The sequence below is a fragment of the Perognathus longimembris genome, chromosome 9, assembly GCF_023159225.1.
Source record: "Perognathus longimembris pacificus isolate PPM17 chromosome 9, ASM2315922v1, whole genome shotgun sequence".
NCBI classification, from domain to species: domain Eukaryota; kingdom Metazoa; phylum Chordata; class Mammalia; order Rodentia; family Heteromyidae; genus Perognathus; species Perognathus longimembris.
This window is the reverse complement of record NC_063169.1, coordinates 47396995-47417418: the sequence shown is the minus strand read 5'-3', so window position 1 is coordinate 47417418 and position 20424 is coordinate 47396995. Positions and strand designations below refer to the sequence as shown.

The 20424-nt window shown below is 37.0% G+C and overlaps 1 protein-coding gene across 7 annotated transcripts in view; it reads left to right on the top strand.

Annotated features, from left to right (window-relative positions):
- Ptprk (protein tyrosine phosphatase receptor type K) overlaps positions 1 to 20424 on the top strand; it is a 481811-nt gene that overhangs the window by 416083 nt on the left and 45304 nt on the right. For 5 of the 7 annotated variants that reach the window (XM_048354054.1, XM_048354056.1, XM_048354061.1 and 2 more), the window contains exon 14: positions 20157 to 20295. In XM_048354054.1, coding sequence (XP_048210011.1) covers positions 20157 to 20295 — 139 coding nt within the window. The remainder of the gene's footprint in view (positions 1 to 20156; positions 20296 to 20424) is intronic. The other 2 variants (XM_048354055.1, XM_048354057.1) reach the window with 1 other exon arrangement.

Genomic DNA, 20424 nt, shown 5'->3' with positions numbered 1-20424 from the left:
TAATTCTAGCTATTCAAGAGGCTGAGATCTGAGGATTATGGTTCAAAGCCAGCCTGGGCAGGAATGTCCATGAGACTTTTATCTCCAATAATCTACCAGAAAAGCTGGAAGTGGAGTTGTGGTTCAAGTGGTAGAGTACTAACGTTAAGCAAAAGAAGCCCAAGGACAGCACCTAAACCCCATGTTCAAGCCCCGGGACCTGCCAAAACATAACAAACAAGTAAATAAGTACGAGGAAGACTTGACACCCAGGGGAACACAAGGCAGTATGGCACAAAGGTAGAGACTGCCTTGATGTCATGGAATAGGGAGTAGCTGTCTATTGCCAGATGCTAGGAATTGAGACACATGGTCCTCAGGTGTGAAGCCCAGCCCTCCTGACATCTTGGTGTGACCCAGCCACATTGCCTTTGGACTTGTAGTTCCCCAAACTATACTAAAGGTTGTTTTCACCCATGAGACTTTTGAATTTTTTTACAGTAGACATGGAAAACAAATGTGTACATAGAAAATTATTTGGTGACCCTTTTCTCTGAGGTGCACTTGTTTAGTTAGCATTTTATCTTATTGAGCTGGGATCCAACCAGAATATTCTAATTATAATAATAAAAAATGCATTGATTTTCATCCTCATTTAAATGTGTTTACCTATTTTTTCTATACATGGTAGGGCAATTTAACACAAGATTTGTAAGACTGTTGTATCCTTTGAGGTTTCGATTAAATAAATGATATAACAAAAGTGGGGGAAAACAATCTGTTTGAATCAGAGACTTTGGAATATGAATGCATACAGCTAATAAAGAAAAACAAAACTGAGCCTCAGAGGGAGAGAGTGTCTTATGCAAATCTTTGTTGTCAGCCAAGTTCATTCAAGCAGAATACAGAACTATGGTTCATTGTTTGCTAGGGATTTAGCAATGGCTTGAGATAATCTAAAAGGACTAACAAATTCTTTCAGCTCTGTAGAATTTATTCCACATATGTCAAAGATATACTTATTATAATGTCAAATGAACTAATACTATGTTTGACCTTACTTGTAAAAGTAAATATTTCAGTTTACATTTTATTCTGTCATATTCATTCTATTGGCACATGTTAATGAATTGCAAAAGTATAGTGTTGATGCTGCAGAGTGTGCTGGCTGTTATCAGAGATCAGTTGAAATGTAGTTCTGGTTTGTACACCAAGAAAGTATTAACATTCATTTTCATGGTTTGTGCCAAATTTGCACTTATTGTAAATGTAAACATATAATAGAGAAGCATATTTTTTCATCTCTCCTTGAAAATATTCCTGCTAAATAAGAAATTTCATGATGGTGCATTGCTGAAGCCATAGCAACAGAATCTTATATTGAGAACATCATCTGTTACAATGCAAGAACTTGTTGTCATGTGGTTAGACTCAGTTACCAAAGTACAAAATGATGTGTCAGGATAAGATTTGTGCAGATGTTTACCCAGGTTTTCCAAGCAATTGTTTTATTATATGAGTATGGTTTATATGCAATTACCTAAAGGACTGAGTGATTTGTGACTCAGAACACTTAGGTAACTTTGCATTGAGGAAATAGATTAAATGCCTATTTGGGAGAAACACTGTAAATAGAGACAAAACTATGTGAATTACTTCATTGCCTGAAAAACATTCCTTCCTTCCTTCCTTCCTTCCTTCCTTCCTTCCTTCCTTCCTTCCTTCCTTCCTTCCATCCTTCCTCCCTCCCTCCCTCTCTCTTTCTCTCTCTCTTTCTTTCTCTCTCTTTTTCTCTCTTTCTCTCTTTCTTTCTCCCTTCCTTCCTTCCTTCCTTCCTTCCTTCCTTCCTTCCTTCCTTCCTTCCTTCCTTCCTTCCTTCCTTCCTTCCTTCCTTCCTTCCTTCCTTCCTTCCTTCCTTCCTTCCTTCCTTCCTTCCTTCCTTCCTTCCTTCCTTCCTTCCTTCCTTCCTAACATGGGGCTTGAACTCTGGGCCTGGGCACTGTCCCTGAGCTCTTCAGCTCAAGGCTAGCACTCTACTATTTGAGGCACAGACCCACTTCTGGTTTTCTAGTCATTAATTGGAGATGAGAGTCTTAAGGAGTATCCTGCCCCGGCTGGTTTTGAACCGCCATCCTCAGATCTCAGCCTCCTGAGTAGCTACAATTACAGGCATGAGCAACTGGTGCCTGGCAGAAACGTTTTTGTTTTTTTAATTTTAGTTACGAATATGGGATGGAATATGTCTGTTAAAATGTATATCCTGGGATGTAAAGTGATTGCATGTTTCTTTTATATCATGTTTGTTTGTTTGCTTTTTAAAGAATACTTCCCAGCTGAGTTTTCATGGTAATTTTAGCAAACCAAAGGACATGCTAGGAGCAGATTCAGTGAAGATCATGTGAATGGTAGGACAAAGAGTGGAAACACCATAGCTAGGCCCAAATGAGAGCAGAGACAGTAGGAAGGACTGAGACTGAGCTGCCAGAGAAGTTTAATGGGCAAAACTTTGACTTCAGGAAGGCATTCATTCAAAGCCAGAAGCTAATGCTTGAAGATAAACACTTCATATCATAAAAACAGAAATGTATTCTTATGGTGTTTTCTGAATACCACAATTATTAGTATCCTGTATTATAAATGTGGCTTATTTAGCTCATAGTTCTAGGTCCATGGCTAAGGAGTCAAATTTGTTAAGGAGTTTTCTTAGCACTGAGTACTCTATAAAAAATCTCAGGTGGTGCAAAGCACTATGTAGTGATATTAGCAAGCTTGCTAACTTAGGTTTCGCTCCTTCCCCTTATAATGTATTCATTCATAGGATTCCCACCTCTATGACCTTACTAATCCTAATTATCTCCCCCAAATTCCCATCTCCAAATACATTTATTAAATTTCCACTCACCCTCTTAATACTTTACAGTGAGGACTAAATTGTAATATGAGTTTGATTATTTTTAAGGACATTCTTACCATAACAAGTAGCGTGAGGTTCTATACTACTCTTGGAAGAGGGAAGCTGGTTTCTGCATCCATATTTAGATCATGTAAATTCTCAAGACAGTGGTCACCATTGATCTCAACTATAGACTTCCCTGATTAACTGGAACACATATGACTTTTATATCTACTCTGATTCTATCTAGTAGTAAGTCTTTTCTCTCAGCCATCTAGGACAGCAAAAACCTTACTTCTTACCTTAGGATGTTTCCTAGAATTTCCTGTAAACTAGCTGGTAACTCTAGTAATTAACAACTTTTAGCCAACATATTCTAGATTAATATGATATGAAAATACTAAGTTAATGTTTCTTCTTGCTGAATTTATGCATTTGTTCAAGCATATAATAGGGACATTCTTTTTTATTGTTATTGTTCCTTATAAATATTACCGAGAAACACATAGATTCCTATGTTTAGGGTTTACTGATCACGCTAAGGTCCAGATGGCTTCAACAGTCCACAAAATTGGAGCAGACTAGTCCCATTCCTTTACAGCAAGTCATCCTGTATTTTTTCTATCAGACCACACTATCTAATCAGTATCATCGTTATCCAAGATCCTCTCTCTGTCCAGAAGTAAAAGTATGGAAATATGGCAGAGTGAAGAAAGAGTTAAGTATGGGAATTTGGCGGAGTTATTTTATCCTATGGTTTCTACCATTTTGAGAAACATCTATATATACTTAGACTTTTAGTGAGTTTTCCCTAAGGACACTTCATCCTCGTTCTCCTTTCATAAGCCTACTCAAAGAATCTTTAGTCTCTGTCCTTCTTTCAGACACCAGCAAATGTCCCCTCAAAAGAATATGTCACACTTGGGATCTTTCAAATGGCATACTGGAGCTCACAGATAGTGGCCAGATGTCTCATTTCTTCATATCTGTGGGTCAGGTCATAGACAAAGAGTGTTAAAGTAGTAAATGAGGTAGTGTATAATACCAGGACCGTGGGTGCTCTAATTCCTGTGCAGTTTCTTTTCTAGCAATGGTTGTATTGTGGTTAGTTCTCTTTATTTAAACTGTTGTTATATAATGATAACTTGTAGAAGTAAGTTTTCTTTGAATATGACATAGCTTGAACTCAAAAAAAGAAAAAAAAAAACTATCAGCATCATTACTGCCTCAGCATTTAGTGAAACCAGATCTCCCCATTGCCTCTGGCTCTCAGTAGATAAACATGCCTCGATTGTGCAAAGAACCAATAGTATCAGTTAGACCTGCCTGAGACCTGCTGTTTCCCAAGAGAAGTCACAGAAGTTGCCTGTGTTCATTCATTCCGCTATCAGGGATGGACAGGATCTGCTTTCATATGTCAGTGTGTATTGAAATCCTTTGAATCTCCGTCTGCTTCAGAGGGGTGGGTAGAATTTTGCCAGTTCATGTTGCCATAAATACAGCCTGAAAACCACAGGTGCAGCACAAGCTGGCAAGTAAGAGTGGGGAGCCTGCGTGGGCATCTCGCCACATTGTTGCCCTCATAGTCTGCCATCACAAGGCTAACTTACTTTTGGAAACAGCTCACAGATTCAATATGGTCCAGAAAGGAGACATGGGAAAGAGCAGTGTACAGTAGCTAGGAAATGAAGGAGAATACCATTGAAAAATTAAAGAAAGAAATGAAAAAGACTCAGAATAAATACTAATTTTAATTCTTGTGGTACTGAATTTAATTTTTCTGATACTTTTAGTTTTGTGGTTGTTCTTGCCAAAATAAAAAGAAAAGTTGATTATATCAACTCTTCACTAGAATTTTCAACTTGTTTCTGACTGGAACAATTAAAAATTAATCTTAAAATAGCATTTTGGAATAATTATTAAAAAAAGAGTAGTGAATTTTTTCATGGATATGTTTCTCAAAGTGTGTTTGTTTGTTTGTTTTAAGCCTTTAGCCTCTGCCTTGTTTTTCTTTTTGTCTCTGTTTCTCCCAATTCCCACTGCTCACTTGTCTACAAGCTAGAGACATTGTTTCTTATCTTAAAGCAGGAAAATCTGGTGAAAATGGGACTTAACTGTTTAAAATTATTTTAATTGAATTTTTTTTCAAGGTGATGTACCGAGAAGTTACATTTACATACGTAAGATAGTATGTACATTTCTTGTAAAACTCCTTACCTCCTCCCTCTTTTTCTCCCACCTTCCCTCCTCCCCAACCCGCCCTCCAGGTTATACAGTTAGTTTGTGAGTGTCATTGTTACATTGGTTTGCCCTTTATCTCATCATTTTGATGTTCCTTTTCACAATAGCTCAATGACTATGTACATATTATATAAGATGATGGTAAGCGAAATGAACTCCAAGAGGTGGAAACAAGTGGTTTTTCATTGTTTTTATTTTTAATGTACTATGTGAAATTATTTCTTCTTTTTTGTGTTTTTCTTCCCTCTGGTTTAGTCCATGTTGTCACTGTATTTGATATTTGTATCCTGGGTGTTGTATACATGTTTATCATTCAAAGTTTTAATCTGTTAGAACATCTTGGTTTGTGAAAGGATCCTTGGTAGATAGTTATTTAGAATCTAGCACCGAATCTCCTGTGTGAGTGTAAACCTGCAGGAGAGATTCTCTTTGAAAAAGTTAGTCTACATATGAAAACATAAAGGGTGAAGTGACTGAAGAAGAAATGTTCATAAATATGAGGCTGGAGGAAGTCCCTGAGAAGGAGCAGTCACACTGAGCTCCTCCCAACGTGGGGCTTTGCATAAGTACCACTATGTCATGTGATGACTTTGGAAGTCTGTACCTCTGGGAAGGTCCTTCGGAATACATGCACCTTTGCTTTTTCTCCATATGCTGGGGATTGTGGACAACATTGGGACTCTAGAAACCAACTTGAAGGAATTCAGTACAGTAAGGGAAAGAGTTATGTGAACACTGCGTTCAGGGAATTTGCAAATGATTGAAAAAGGAAGCATTCAAAAGGTCAAAGAAAAATGAAGCCACTAGTTTTAAGGTTGCTGACAAGTAGATTTGAGAAAGAAAGTGAGACACCCAAATGTTTGGATGGCAGATTTTGAAAAAAAAAAAAATACAACAAGCAAAAGCCCCTGTGTCAGAGCTGGCGTAGAATGTACAGCACCCATACAGGAGGCAATAATGGGCAGAGTATGGGAGAACAGAAGGCACCATGAACAGGTGCTTAATTCCTTCTAAGAACTAATTCATATCACCTACTGTGGCTTTAGAACTGTAGGCAAAAGGTTAATAGCCTATTTGCATTTGTAATCTATAAGATTTTCCAAACAGTGGCAATTAGGCCACATTTCTTATGTAAAAACTGTGTATTTCTTAGACCTTTATTCCTTTCCAGAAGTGGAAATGCTGGTATATGCCCTCACAAAGGCAGATAGGGAAAAGATACACTGGGATCTGACCTTGAGCATCATACTTCCAGTGTTATTTCATCCGCAGAGTACACAGGAAAGAATATTGCCACTTCATTATCTAAGTGAAGAAACTGATATTCCACGAAGTTATATAAATTTCCCTATGTTTAAGCATCAGTGACTCATCACTTCAGAAATCCTTTCTTGCTCTTTTTGTTGTTGTTGTTTCTTGTTGGTCATGGGATTTGAACTCAGGGCCTGAGTGCTGTCCTTGAGTTCTTTTGCTCAAGAATTGTTGGTGGGAATGTAAACTTGCTCAACCACTCTGGAAAGCAATATGGAGATTCCTCAGAAGGCTAAACATGGAGCTCCCCTACTACCCCGCAGCCCCACTCCTGGGCATCTACCCAAAAGACTACAAACAAGAACACAATAAAGCTACCAGAACAACAGTTTTCATCCCAGCACAATTTGTCATTGCCAAAATATGGAATCAACTTAGATGCCCCTCAGTAGATGAATGGATCAGGAAAATGTGGTACATATACACAATGGAATTTTATGCCTCTATCAGAAAGAATGACATTGCCCCCATTCATAAGGAAATGGAAGGACTTGGAAAAAAATATACTAAATGAAGTGAGCCAGACCCAAAGAGACATGGACTCTCTGGTCTCCCTCAGAGGGACTAATTAGCACAGGTTTAGGCTAGTCACAGCAGAGGATCACAAGAGCCCAACAGAAATGCCCTTATGGAACACATAAGTTAATGCTAAGTGAAATGAATTCCATGTTATGGAAATGAGTGTTATATCAACGTTGTAATTACTCTCAGCATGCCATGTGAAACAGTAGCTTTTGTTGTTGTTGTTGATCCTCTTATATTCCTTCCCGTGGTTGTCCCCGCACTATCACTGTATCTCATCTGAGTACCCTGGATACTGTATATACTGGTATTAGAACTAGGGAAGGGAAAGAAAATATTAAAATCTAGAGACAAAGGATAAAAAGACAAACGACTCCAAAAGCAATACTTAAAAACCATTTGGTATAAACCAGCTGAAAAACTCATGGGGGGAGAGGGAAAAGGGAGGGGGAGGGGGGAAATGAGGGAGGAGTTAACAAATTGTACAAGAAATGTACCCACTGCCTTACATATGAAACTGTAACCCCTCTGTACATCACTTTGACAATAAATAAGTAATTATTTAAAAAAATAAAGAATAGTGTTCTACCACTTTGAGCCACAGCACCACTTCCTCTTGCCCTTTTTTTAAAACCTTATTCTTATCCAGGTGCCACTGGCTCCCATCTGTAAGCCCAGCAAGAACCCGGCACATGGAAGATTATGGTGCAAAGTTTGTTTGGATAGAAGAGTGTGTGAGAATCTGTCCTCCAAATAACCAGCAAAAGCCTTGACTGGAGATGTGGCTCAAGTAGTAGAATGCCAGCTGTGACCATGCTGGCAAAGGGAACATGAGGCCCTGAGTTTGAACAATGATGCTGGCAAAAAAAATTTTAAAAAAATAAAATTAAAATAACAAAACAAGCAAACAACAATAAAACACACTTTAGGACCAGAATGTAGCTTGATGGTAGAGCACTTATCTAGAGAAGTCCCTGAGTTAGGTACGGCAGGAGGGGAGATGGGGACTATGAACAAAGATGGAGGAATGCAGAAGATCTGGGTGGGATGAAAGTCTTAAAGCAGACTTCCAGAAACAGATGGAACTCCTTTCTATTAAAAGGTCCAGTTCTCACAAGGAGAAGTTGTTGAGTACTAAAAGGTTTATTATCTAAGAGTAGACAAAATGTAACCCATTAGAGTGTATCAGACATAAATGTGTGCGAGCTATTTGAGACTTAGAAACTGCAAAATGTTGTCTTATATAATTTTCAACAATTAACCATTTAAAGCTAGAAATGCAGTGCCCCTCTCCAAAAATCTTGGTCACCCAGGAAACAGATCTGAGAATTGTGGTTTGAAATCAGTCAGGTCAGACAAATCCTCAAGATTCTTATCTGCAGTTAACTAGAAAAACCTGGCCACACAAGGATGGCTCAAGTGATAAAGCACCATGAGAGAAAAAAAAATCTGAGCAACAGCACTGTCCTGCAATTCTAGCCTCAGTACCATCAGGAACATGCACAGTCACAATCACAATTAAAGTGTGGCTTATAGCCAGGCATTTGTTGCTTCTCTTCTAATCCTAGCTTCCACAAAGGTGACAAATGAGAAATGGAGGATTTTTTTCTTGTAGGATATTATGGACAGAAAATCTTGCAAGACTCCATCACCAAAGACACCAAAAACAAAAATCCACAGGGCTGGAGGCAAGACTTAAGTGATACAGCAGCAATAGAAACACAAACCATGAGTTTAAACTCCAGCATTCTTCTTCATCCAAATAATATGTAAATAAATAAGTTAGCTTCTATCTGTTCACTCAATGCCAAAAGATATTTTAAGATTAAAAACCAATCTCAAATTCTGAAGCATTAATAATTTAGACTTTATACTAACCTATCTTAGAACAGCTGTAAATCAAATAAAATCATTTTTTAATCTGGCTCCTCTCTCCAATATTAAGGCAATCTCTAATTTAGTAAATAAACACCTGTGAAAATTGCAGTGCAACCTCTATTAATATGATTTAAACCATATTGTGTGTTCTCCTGAGATATGCCAGATTAATAAATTATCTAAGCCTTGGTGGAAAATGACCTGCTCAAAATGAAAATAGAATTCATAACAAGCAGCCAAAAAATGCAGCTTGTCTTAACCCTTTGATTTACAAATAAGAGCAGAGAATTGGTTTAAAGCCATATCATCTTTGTTATTTTGGAGCACATCACACTTGTATAATGTGAGTACTATTGTAGGTTTTGATTTTTAGTTATTTCTCTAGAATTCACCCTATGTGACATATAAATGTGGCTTTCTTTCTTTTTCCGCCATCTGTGCTTTGAATGACATGTTTGGATGACTGGTCCAGATCTGGCATTCTGAGTTTGTGCCAACAAAAATGTCAAGTGCATTTACCTTTTAATTATAGGCAGTGCCTAGGTTTTATTATTCCCAAATCTTCCCTCCTCCCCTCCCTCCTAGAGACTCTTCTGCTCCTGCAGTTCATGGAAGGAAAGAAAATACCACTGACATTATGACAAAGATTATTTCCCCTAGCATCGCCACATGTATCATTTTACAAAACATTTCACATGAAAGTTTATACTTTATGGTCCCATAGTACTATACAAAGACTATGTGTAGTAGATCTATGATTCAGCATTATTGGTTTTTAGTTCTTTCCATCAGTTCTGGGGAGTCATCAGCTGAACCCACTTTACTATCAATAGGCCATCACTACTTTACTGTCTCACACATTGTAATCAATATGTGGAAGGGGTCAGTCCTTTCCATTCCCCTTACTTTGCCATAGCATATATAAGGATGGGCTTGTTATTCTGCAAAAGTACACATTTTTATTACCTGACTCCATAGAAGTGGTATTGTTATGGTGTGACCTTGTTCATTACTTGAGGTGAGGAAAGAATCTTCTTTATCAACCAGGCAGCTTATCTCTGAACTCCCTTTATTGCCAAGTGTGTGGAAGAAATACATACAGGATCTTTTACTGTTGCTATGAGAGAGTATAGCTCAGCTACATTAAAAAAAAAAAGCTACACCAATAACTACACCCATATGACCACATAAGAAGGTGCCAAGTGGGCTGGGGATATGGCCTAGTGGCAAGAGTGCCTGCCTTGGATACACGAGGCCCTGGGTTCGATTCCCCAGCACCACATATACAGAAAACGGCCAGAAGCGGCGCTGTGGCTCAAGTGGCAGAGTGCTAGCCTTGAGCCGGAAGAAGCCAGGGACAGTGCTCAGGCCCTGAGTCCAAGGCCCAGGACTGGACAAAAAAAAAAAAAGAAGGTGCCAAGTGAAATGTACTCCATGTTATGAAAACAAGAGATATACCACTGTTGAAGTTATTCTCAACATGCAATGTGAACTTGTACTACTTTTTTTCTCTTTTTCCTTGTCTGTCTGTTTGTTTGACTGATTTGTCTAGTTTTGTTTCTCTTGTAGTCCCTTCCTGTGTCTGTACCCTCGCTACCACTGTGCTACATCCGAGTACCCTGGATATTTTTTATGGGTAATAGAACTGGGGAAGGGAGAGGGAATACCAAAATCCAGAGACAAAGAACAAAAAGACAAACCATTCAAAAAGTAACACTTAGAAACCATTTGTTGTAAAACAACTGCACAACTCCTGGGGGGGAGAGGAAAGCGGGAGGGGGAGGGGGGAAGTGAGGGAGAGGGTAACAAGTAGAACAAGAAATGTACTCACTGCCTTTCATATAAATCTGTCACCCCTCTGTATCACATTTTGACAATAAATAAAAGCTAGACCATCTTCCTGCAAGTCTTTTTCTGAAAGGTCTCCCCATGTTCAAATCTTTTGTAGTCACCTAAGGGCTTTCTTTATTGTATCTTAAGTGGATAAAGAACCTTTTGTTCTCAAGGGATGATTATTTCTTTGTGTGTCATGTACATCACAACATGGGGATGCAAATGGCATGGAGAAGAGGCACCCTGTGCTTTGCTTATTGATGATTTCTCAACCCTAGAAATATGCCTAGGGACAACAAAGAGTTTATGTAATTATGAGTGCAATGAAACAAATAAATAAAAAATACAGTTTTCATGGATTTAAGACAAAATATGGAACATGTTTTTATTTGATTTAAATTTTTTTTTCATGATTTCATGATATCACTCTCCTAGATTCATTCTACCCACCACCCACACCCCACACACCCCACACACCCCTGTCTAAGTTTGCTTTTCCTCCTGGAGGAATTTGTGGACCTGTCAATCTGTTTGTATTTTTATGTTTCTCTCCTTGAACTTCTATTTGAAGCATAAGTTAAGGTTGACACTGCTCTTGTATTCTTTTTCCCCTTTATTTTAAACTAGATGGCAATGAAACAACTTTTTGAGGGCTGACAACATTCTCTCCAAGTGAACAGAACACATGAGAGGTCAGAAAGCATAAGCTCTATGTTTAATTGTGCCCACAAAAGGAAAATCATGAAAAAGCTTTCCCCTTCAGAGTATGTTTTCTTATCTGAAAGTCAATTGTCCTTTTATTAGAATGATATTTTTAAATGATGAGGATGTCAGCAAATTGCATACAATCTCTTCTACCACCTTGTTTTTGCCTCTTGTACAGTATTTGCCCTAATCTCCAAATGCAGTCATTCAAATACACCTGCTTCCACTTACATATTACACACTATTTGAAGGAAAGGCTTTGTTTATTTTTTATTGTCTTAGTCCAATACAAGGTTTCATGCTATTCAAGTTTCCAAACAACATGTGGTCAGTAATGAACAACCAAGTAATCTTTGTTTTTAGCATAAGACTTATCTCCCCGTCTAATGTTGCTTTTTTGAAATTACAGTATCTATGACTGAAAAATGTTAAACTAGGAAAAGAATTAAATTTGCATCTAGGTATATGTATATTTATAGTTATACATATCCATAGTTTTATGTATATAAATATATGCAGACATAATTACATGTAAATATATGTATATATATGTGTGTACATATATATATATAGGCAAGTATTTGATAATAAGGACTCACTTGATGTTTAAATCATTCTGGAAGGTATGGAAGGCATAATTATTCATGTACATTTTACCAATGAAAAAACTGAGTAGCTAGGCTTCTCTGAGATACTATAGCAAGTAAAATAGCTGGAATGTAAACCCAGCTCAGTGGTTTTACTTTAGCAAACAATACTATAATTCTACCTGGTTAGATTGTTCAATGTTTATGCATGTGTGTAATAATCAGATTTCTGTTGTAAAAAAAAATAAACTATCTTCAATAGTCAGTTTATAAAGAAACAGTTTTGGAGGCCAAGGTTCATGATCAGTTAGCCTCATTGGTACTGTCCCTGGGCAAGACAGTATATCAAGGTGTGGAAGGCAAAGGAATCCTGTATCTGATGCTAGGAAGTAGGGAGAAAAGGAGCTGGACTCCCAATATCCTCTTCAAAGTCACACCTCTATTATCTAACTTCCTGCAACTAGGCCCCACCTCTTAAAAGTTCTACCACCTCTAAATATCTCTGCAGCCATGGGGAACCAAGTCATCAGCATATACACTTTTAGGGACCATTCAACATATGATCCAGATTTTGTTCCCAAATCCAAACCAGATCTATTCTTTATCTGTTCTTAAAGAATGGTTCTGTATTGGCAACTATATTGAAACATTTGTGATATAGTTACCTTTAATGTTTGTCTATATGATAATACCTTTATGATGTATTAAGATAATAAAAGATAGGGCTGGGGATATAGCCTAGTGGCAAGAGTGCCTGCCTCGGATACACGAGGCCCTAGGTTCGATTCCCCAGCACCACATATACAGAAAATGGCCAGAAGCGGTGCTGTGGCTCAAGTGGCAGAGTGCTAGCCTTGAGCGGGAAGAAGCCAGGGACAGTGCTCAGGCCCTGAGTCCAAGGCCCAGGACTGGCCAAAAAAAAAAAAAAAAAAAAAGATAATGAAAGATAACTCATAAGTTTCAACAAAAGAATGGTTCTGAATATCATAAATAAATTCAATTAACACTATGATTAATACATCATTTCACAAATGTTAAAATGTTGAATAGTGTATTGTAGTCGATATGTGCTCTTATACAGGTAGCACACCTTGACAGTATGAGAATTTTTCACTTGTTATTTCTTTGTCTCGAAGTATATACTAAACTTTCACCTCAGATTTTTAAATCTGTAGAGATTAAAATACTGGGCAAGACTTTTTACTGCCTTCCATTACCTTCCCTATCTCTATCTGTGGCAGACTCACTGAAAAGTACTTGTAACAAGTTTATTTGTGACAGGTTTATTTGTTCTAGAAGTCTGAGCAGAATATCCATGGAAGATTTCAGAGATAACATAGCAGGTAGGACTCAAATGCTTTAAAAAGCAAGAAAGCACATTAAGGCTTTCCTTTCCCCAGTGAATATTTTTTCACTAAATTAGAAGCTTGTTGAAAAATTTACATGTACAATAAAACATTTGCCCTTAAAATACCAGAAAGTTAAATAATGTTTATACATTTTTATTTTTAACTACACTTCCAAAACATGACACTCACTATATTGGATTTTTTAAATATTTCTGTTTATGTGACATTTTGAACTGTAATTTTAAAATCAAAACAAACCCATGTAATCTAAGCCATGTAAATCTAAGACGTAAGTAGTGTGAAATTGATTTTAAAAATATTAATGGTTACTTTTGTTTCCTAGTTATTTACAACTTCTTTATAGCATTCTGCTAAATTTTGAAAAGATGATCTTTATTAAGTAAGAATATACCATTCTCCCATTACTGTTAAAATGCATGACATGTAGTATTCTCTTATTTCACCAATGACAATCAGCGACCCATCTTTAATAGACTGCAGTCTAAAATTGTACACGTTTCCTAAGATCATATGAGGTGATAAAGTAGAACAACTTCAAAGGATCATTCGGTTAAATAATAAATACTTCAAGATGCCTGTAAGGCTCAAGACGTCCACTGTGGCAGGCTATTTAATTAATAACATGTACTTTACAAAATCCACCATTATTTATTTATGTGACAGACTGCTCAGGCTTTTTAAAAACTGATTTTTTTTCAATACGGTCACTTCCCTTCTTTTATAAGTTTTCATTTTTATATGATAGACCTAAAAGGCTAAGCCCCAGGTTCTATCTGCTCAATAGAATTTATAGTACTTTTACCATAAGTGTCTCCATTAAAAAAAATGTTTTCACACCATTGAGATACCTACCAGGTACATAATATAGGTACCAGTATTATTTTTATTTTGTAGCTGAAAGTATTTAGAGATGTCAATTTGTTCATCATCATGCAGCAAACCCTCATGAATGGATGTTGAATTGTTTCATGAGTATGATGTACACTGGGAAATAGTTCAGGTCATCATCAATCCCCATGTCAATATCCAGCTAGTTACCTGTATACAACTTTTTAATTTATGCAATAATCTATAATCAAATTTTGACCTTTACCAAATGCATTGTCTGGAGTTTCCAATTCTTTTCCAAGGGGCAGCATATATTTCATGCTGATGCTATGTGGTTTTAATTTCTATACCTGTAGAATGTTATAATAAATGAAACAGGTCATATATGAATATATAAGAAACATGTGTCCATAGTTTTTGCAAGAGAAGTAAAGTGACCATGTTGCCGAGGACAGTCCCAGCTTCTGCCTTTTCTCCAAGTATAACTATTAAGAGTATACCCTTTTGCTTTCAAAAGCAACTGCTATCAGATGACAATTTATGTTAACCTTAGAGGTAACAAGAGGAAAGAGGTATAGAATAACACTTTTCTTGATTGAACAGCTATGTGGATAAACGGAGGAACTGGAAGGAGAATTGGGATGAGAAAATTGACAATGGACAGTTGTGTCACCAAGTGACTGTCTTGCATCGAATAGAGTCCAAGTAGGAGTTATTCACTAAAAGTATATTGATCTGGGGATGATCAGTATGAGCAATAACTAATGTGATGGAAATCATAAGATCACCACTCGAGAAAGTGTACAAGACAATGTCAAGAAGCTGGGGCCCCTTACAAACTCAAAGAGACACCAAATATTCAGGGATTGAAAAAGTAAGGAGGTATTTACCAAAGAAGAAATGAGTTATAAGAAAACGAGGGGTTTCCAATAATGTAATCCCCAGGAAGAGCAGTACCAGAGAAGGGAATGGACAAGTAGGCTAGCTGCTTTAAACTGTTAACATAATGAAGATGTTCTTAAAGAAGATTAAAAGTGTCTCATGATTTCTGTAACTAGTAAGTCATATAGATGGTTACTTGGTGATAGTTTTATGATATTGACAGATAGATGCCTGGCTGTAGAATTTTAAGGAATGATTGAGATGTGAATATGAACAATTTTCTAGAACTACAACTAAGGAAAGAAGAAGGCATTAGTGAAATAGCAGGAGGAGTTGCAGTTTGAATGACAAGGTCTCAGAAGATGCTACAGCATCACCTGGTGCGTTCTTCTTAGGGTCTTTCATATCTTCTATCCATCAGAAAGATGGAAAATGATTTTGATTGATCAAAAATGAAGATGGTTTTAACAAGCTAGTCAAATATATGTGGCTTTTAAATTATTTTAGTTTTAAAGAATGGGAGCAAGGACATAATTTATAAAAAGTTGATTTGGGCCATGTTTGTCCCTACAAAATACACCTCATAAATTTACTGAGTAAAAACAAAATTCCACACTGTGCAAACAATTACGCCATTCTTGCCCACAGATCACTAGATATCTTTGGCTAATCTTTAGCATATAAAAAAGTAAAGATTCATGGTGCAGGAAAGAAGTTCTGGAAAAACTACCTCACTGTGTAGGTAAATATATATGTGCAAATTATATAAAGGGTTCAGGGGTACAACTGCTTTGAATTTAACAAAATTTTCACTTAGAGTTTACTGCATCTGTGCTTGAATGCTCTTAAATAGGATATTTTTAATTCCTTTGTACTAAAAAAATATGATGTGTGATTAAAGAATTCAGTGCAATAAATGTATAGATAAAGTTTTCTTTTAAAATTCTGTTGATTGTAGTAGCATTGATAATAGTACATGTTGTAGCTAAAGACTTTGAGAACTCACAATGGGAAGAAAGTAACCGCCAAATCACCTGTACTTCGTGAACTTGATTACATTTCTCTATTCAGGTTTAAAAGCTATGTTAAAACGGGAAGCAACTCTTTGCATGAGAATTGTAATCATAACAGATGAAATGCTATGAAATGCTTTTATTTAACTCAAGTAGATGTATTTGAACCATTTGGTAACCATTTGGTCACTATAATTTAGAATCCCATCTTTTTCCTTCCCATTCTTCTTTACTCTAAAGGACTAAATTAATAATATGGATTTGCATAGTAGATCATATAGATCTTAGTGCTTTGTATCCTAAACACACAAAGATTTACTTTCATAATTTGGCATTTCATTTAGGAGAACATGTTAGATTTACTTGCTTTTTTTTTTTTTTTGTCATTTGTGGGGCTTGAACTCAGGGCTGAGCACTGCCCCACAGCTCCTCTATTCTCAAGGCTAGCACTCTGTGACTTGAGCCACAGCACCAATTCCAGTTTTTGAGTGGTTAATTGTAGATAAGAGTCTCATGGGGAGAAGGCTGGCTAGCTTCAAACAGTAATCCTCAAATCTCAGCCTCCTGAGTAGCTAGGATTACAGGTGTGAGCCACCAGTGTCTGGCTTGGATGAACTTAACTTTTATCATCTTTATACTCAATGTGAAATTGTTAATCATCATTTTCATGGCCTATATGTATTATCTGTGTTTGGAAGAACAGCAATTCTAAAGAGTTATATAAAATACAGCTATATATAGCGTAGTATATAGCAATATGTGATGCATAATTCTGTTGAGGTTTGTTCGGTTGGGTGGTTTGTTTTGTTTTTGACAATGATATGGCTTGAATTTAAGGCCTGGGCATTGAGGATAATTTTCTTTTTCTTTTACTTTTTGTTTCTCAGTGCTAGTGCTCTACTACTTGCGCCACAGCTCCACTTCTGGCTTTTTTTCAGAGGTTAATTGGAATTATGAGTCTCTCACATGTTTCCTGCCCAGGCTTTCTTCAAACCACAATCCTCAGGTCTTAGCACCCTAAGTAGCTAAGATTACAGGTGTGAGCCATCAGCATCCAGCTTCATAGCATTGTTTTATTGAATTAAAATATTATTTTTGAAATGGTATGTGACCTGGTTGTCTGCCTTCAGTTGTAGTATACTCTCGTGTCTCCAGACATCGCAGTCAATCCCTTATGTAAATGAAGGACCATGTTGACCCCAGTTACAAACTTTTTTGGGGACCCTAGGTAGGGATCTTCTACTCTGGCCTAGGTGGTTATGATTACAAGGTGTTTTTAGAGTTCCCTGAGGTTTATCATGCTAAAAAGTCCAGTGCAAGCTGTGTGCCAGGGCAGTGACTTCAGGAGCCAAAGGACTGTTTTGGCAGCAGTTGGCTGTGGTTGTAGTGTAGCTTCCTCAAGATGTCTGTGAAGAAGCTGACAATGTCAAGAGCCCAATGAAACTGTCAGTGTAGCTGATAGACACTCTCTGGAGGCAGCCAGGGCAGTGGGGAAGTGTCTAAGAGCTGTCAGTTAGCATATCAAATTGTTGTCGCTTTTGACTTGCAAGCTCATTAAAAGGAAACCATAAACACTAGAAAAGAACTCTATAACCTCACCAAAGCCTCTCTCTGACATTCTGAATAGGATGAGTGGGAGCTGTGGGAACTGAGGCTGCCCAGGACCCCCTTCCTAGGATGCCCTCAGTTTCAGTTGCCCCGTTTTCTCTATAGGAACCCCTCCCTTACCTTACCTTACTATTTATTACTTTAACTAATTGACTTAAAAATGGCTGCATAACAGAACTCAACTGGGGCGTGGAGGGTCCCAAAGGTCCCTTTTCTTCTTGGCAGGACCCCAGGGGGCCAGGTGCTGGGGAAAATTTCTCTACCCTACCCATCACTTGCTTGTCCCTACCCCCAAGAGGCCCTAGGTTGGGCTGTGGCCTACTCTCAAATACCTGAGGATGAGGGGAAGAGATATGGTTATAGTTTTGGTTTTTGTTGAACTGGAAGAGGGATTGTGTTCTACTTTACACTCTTCCCAAAGTGGGAGGGACAGTAGGATCGAGTTCCTGTACTGGCTACCTCTGTTATCATTCAGCACATTAAGTTTACATCCCTCCAGAGTTAGGATGAATTCAAGTCTGAGCTACAGGTCCAGTGTCATAGAAAAGTGATTGATCGACCACTAATCTCCATTCAAAAGTGTGCAGTCTTAATGTACTACACAATAACATCAATTGTTATTTAATTAATAATATTCAACAGTAATCTAACAATTAACCCTTGTCCCATTACCCTACTGAGAGTTAGAGTCCTACTATCTGTCTTATATGTGTTTGTGGGGGAGGTATGGAAATGGAATAGCCCCTAGGAAGGAAGAGATGTCATATATTTTGGTAAATTAAAAACAGGAAAAATTGAAATGTGAGGATTACTCCTGATTATGAGATTGGAATTTCCCTACAGCTTGTATTTATGGAAAGCATAAAGTCATAAAGGAAAACTCCTTTCTATTACCAGAAAATCTAGGTACCAATTATCCTGTAAATTAAAATGATAAGGCAATTAAAATTGTCTTGCAAAGTCACCTGTGTTCTCTCCTCTCCCTCTCTTTTTTTTTCAAACTTTGTTTTTCCCACTGGTTTAGCTTTGAATTCCTGTATTGTTATTGGATATTTGTTCTTTTTAAGTTTCTGACTTTGAACATTTAAAAGTTAAATCTCCTTTTGACCCAAACTGTGGGCAAACTAGCAGACATTGACATGTATAGAAGATGGAGTTGGGAGGAAAGTAGCCAAGAGGAGAAGCTAAAGGATGTATTGACAAGTAACAAAAATAAATAGATTTTTTTAAGAGAATAAAGTGTCTGCTGGAACAATATTGGGCCTCTATGAGTCTGTTCATTTACCCATTATCTGTAGCCTCCATGTGAAGTGCTATGATTGCTGCTCTTCCCTGGGCTTTAGCCACACAGATTCTTAGCAGTAGGGGCCATATGTCTAGAAACTGAGAAAATGCTGTAGTAAAAACTAGAAGATATTTTAGATTCTGTTTTTGTCCTCAAGCAATTTATAATCTCTTCTTAATTCTCTAAGCCTCAAGGTTTTTTGTATCTGTAAAGTGTAGATTTGAATGCTGTTTTGGCTCTTCACAAACTAAGTAAAGTAAATGAAAAATATCCTCAGAAGATTTCTAGAGCTTATATAGTTATTAATGTGTCTAATATCAATTGTCTATGTACATGAGAGGTGAGGGTAGTTTTGAGAAAAAAAAGAAAATGAGAGATGTAGTCAAGAAGAAAATCACCTTTCTCAAAGTTGTTTCCTATACCTATTATCTGGGTTTTATTTGGTGAGAGGAAGTGAAATAATCCTGAATGTATTGGTTTGCTTATTCTTTCTTTTTTTTTTTCTGTTGAACAATTCATCTCAAATCTTACCTATAAGCTTACAAAGTTGTGCCTCTAGGAGTTAGATGAAGCATTTATTAAACCTAACCTTTGTATACCAAACTAATGTCAAAGACGCTGCATAAAAGCAACAACTGTACTACTTGAGGCAAGAAGTAGTCTTTCTGTTTAATTTTGGGGGAGGCTTTTGTTTTTAATTTTTTTACGTCTTTGCTTTTTGTTGTTGTTTGTTTTTTGAGACAGTATCTCAATATATAGCCCAGATAGGCCTCCCATTCCAGATCTCCTGCTACAACTCCTCTGCTCCCACAGTGCCAGAACTATAGGTATGCAATACCATGCATGGTGAAGAAATATTTTCTGAATGAACTGATAAACACTTAATTCTCTATACCTACCCACATCTCTTTGCAGTATACTTTTTTTAATTGTATGTTCTGACTTTTAAAAACATAGAGAGAGATATAGTTCATCATTTTCTTTGATAGCTATTTCTTTTCATTTTATTTTTGTTGTTTAACAGCGGAAAAAAATTCTAGAGTGAAAGCTTTTTTCTTTTTTTTTTTTTTTATCCTGACCTTAAGCACCTCATGTTTAGGAATAACCTGCTTCTGTGGTGATAATTCAGGTGATCTTTTTAGAGTAAGTTTTGGCTAGGGATAATTTGCCTTTCTGTGATAATTAGCTGCTTTCAGTAACTTATTTTTCTGATTTGTTTAGCAGCAGCAACAGAAGAACCAGAAGTGATCCCAGATCCTGCTAAGCAGACAGACAGAGTGGTGAAAATAGCAGGCATTAGCGCCGGCATTTTGGTGTTCATCCTCCTCCTGTTAGTTGTCATATTAATTGTTAAAAAGAGGTAAGATCTAATGTTGTTCCTTCCTCTTGCTCACAATTGATGGCACTGACTTAAAATTATTACTCTTCCATTAAGTATATTTAAATAAAACAAAAAGAATTTAAAATTTACAAGATTACCAACACTTGA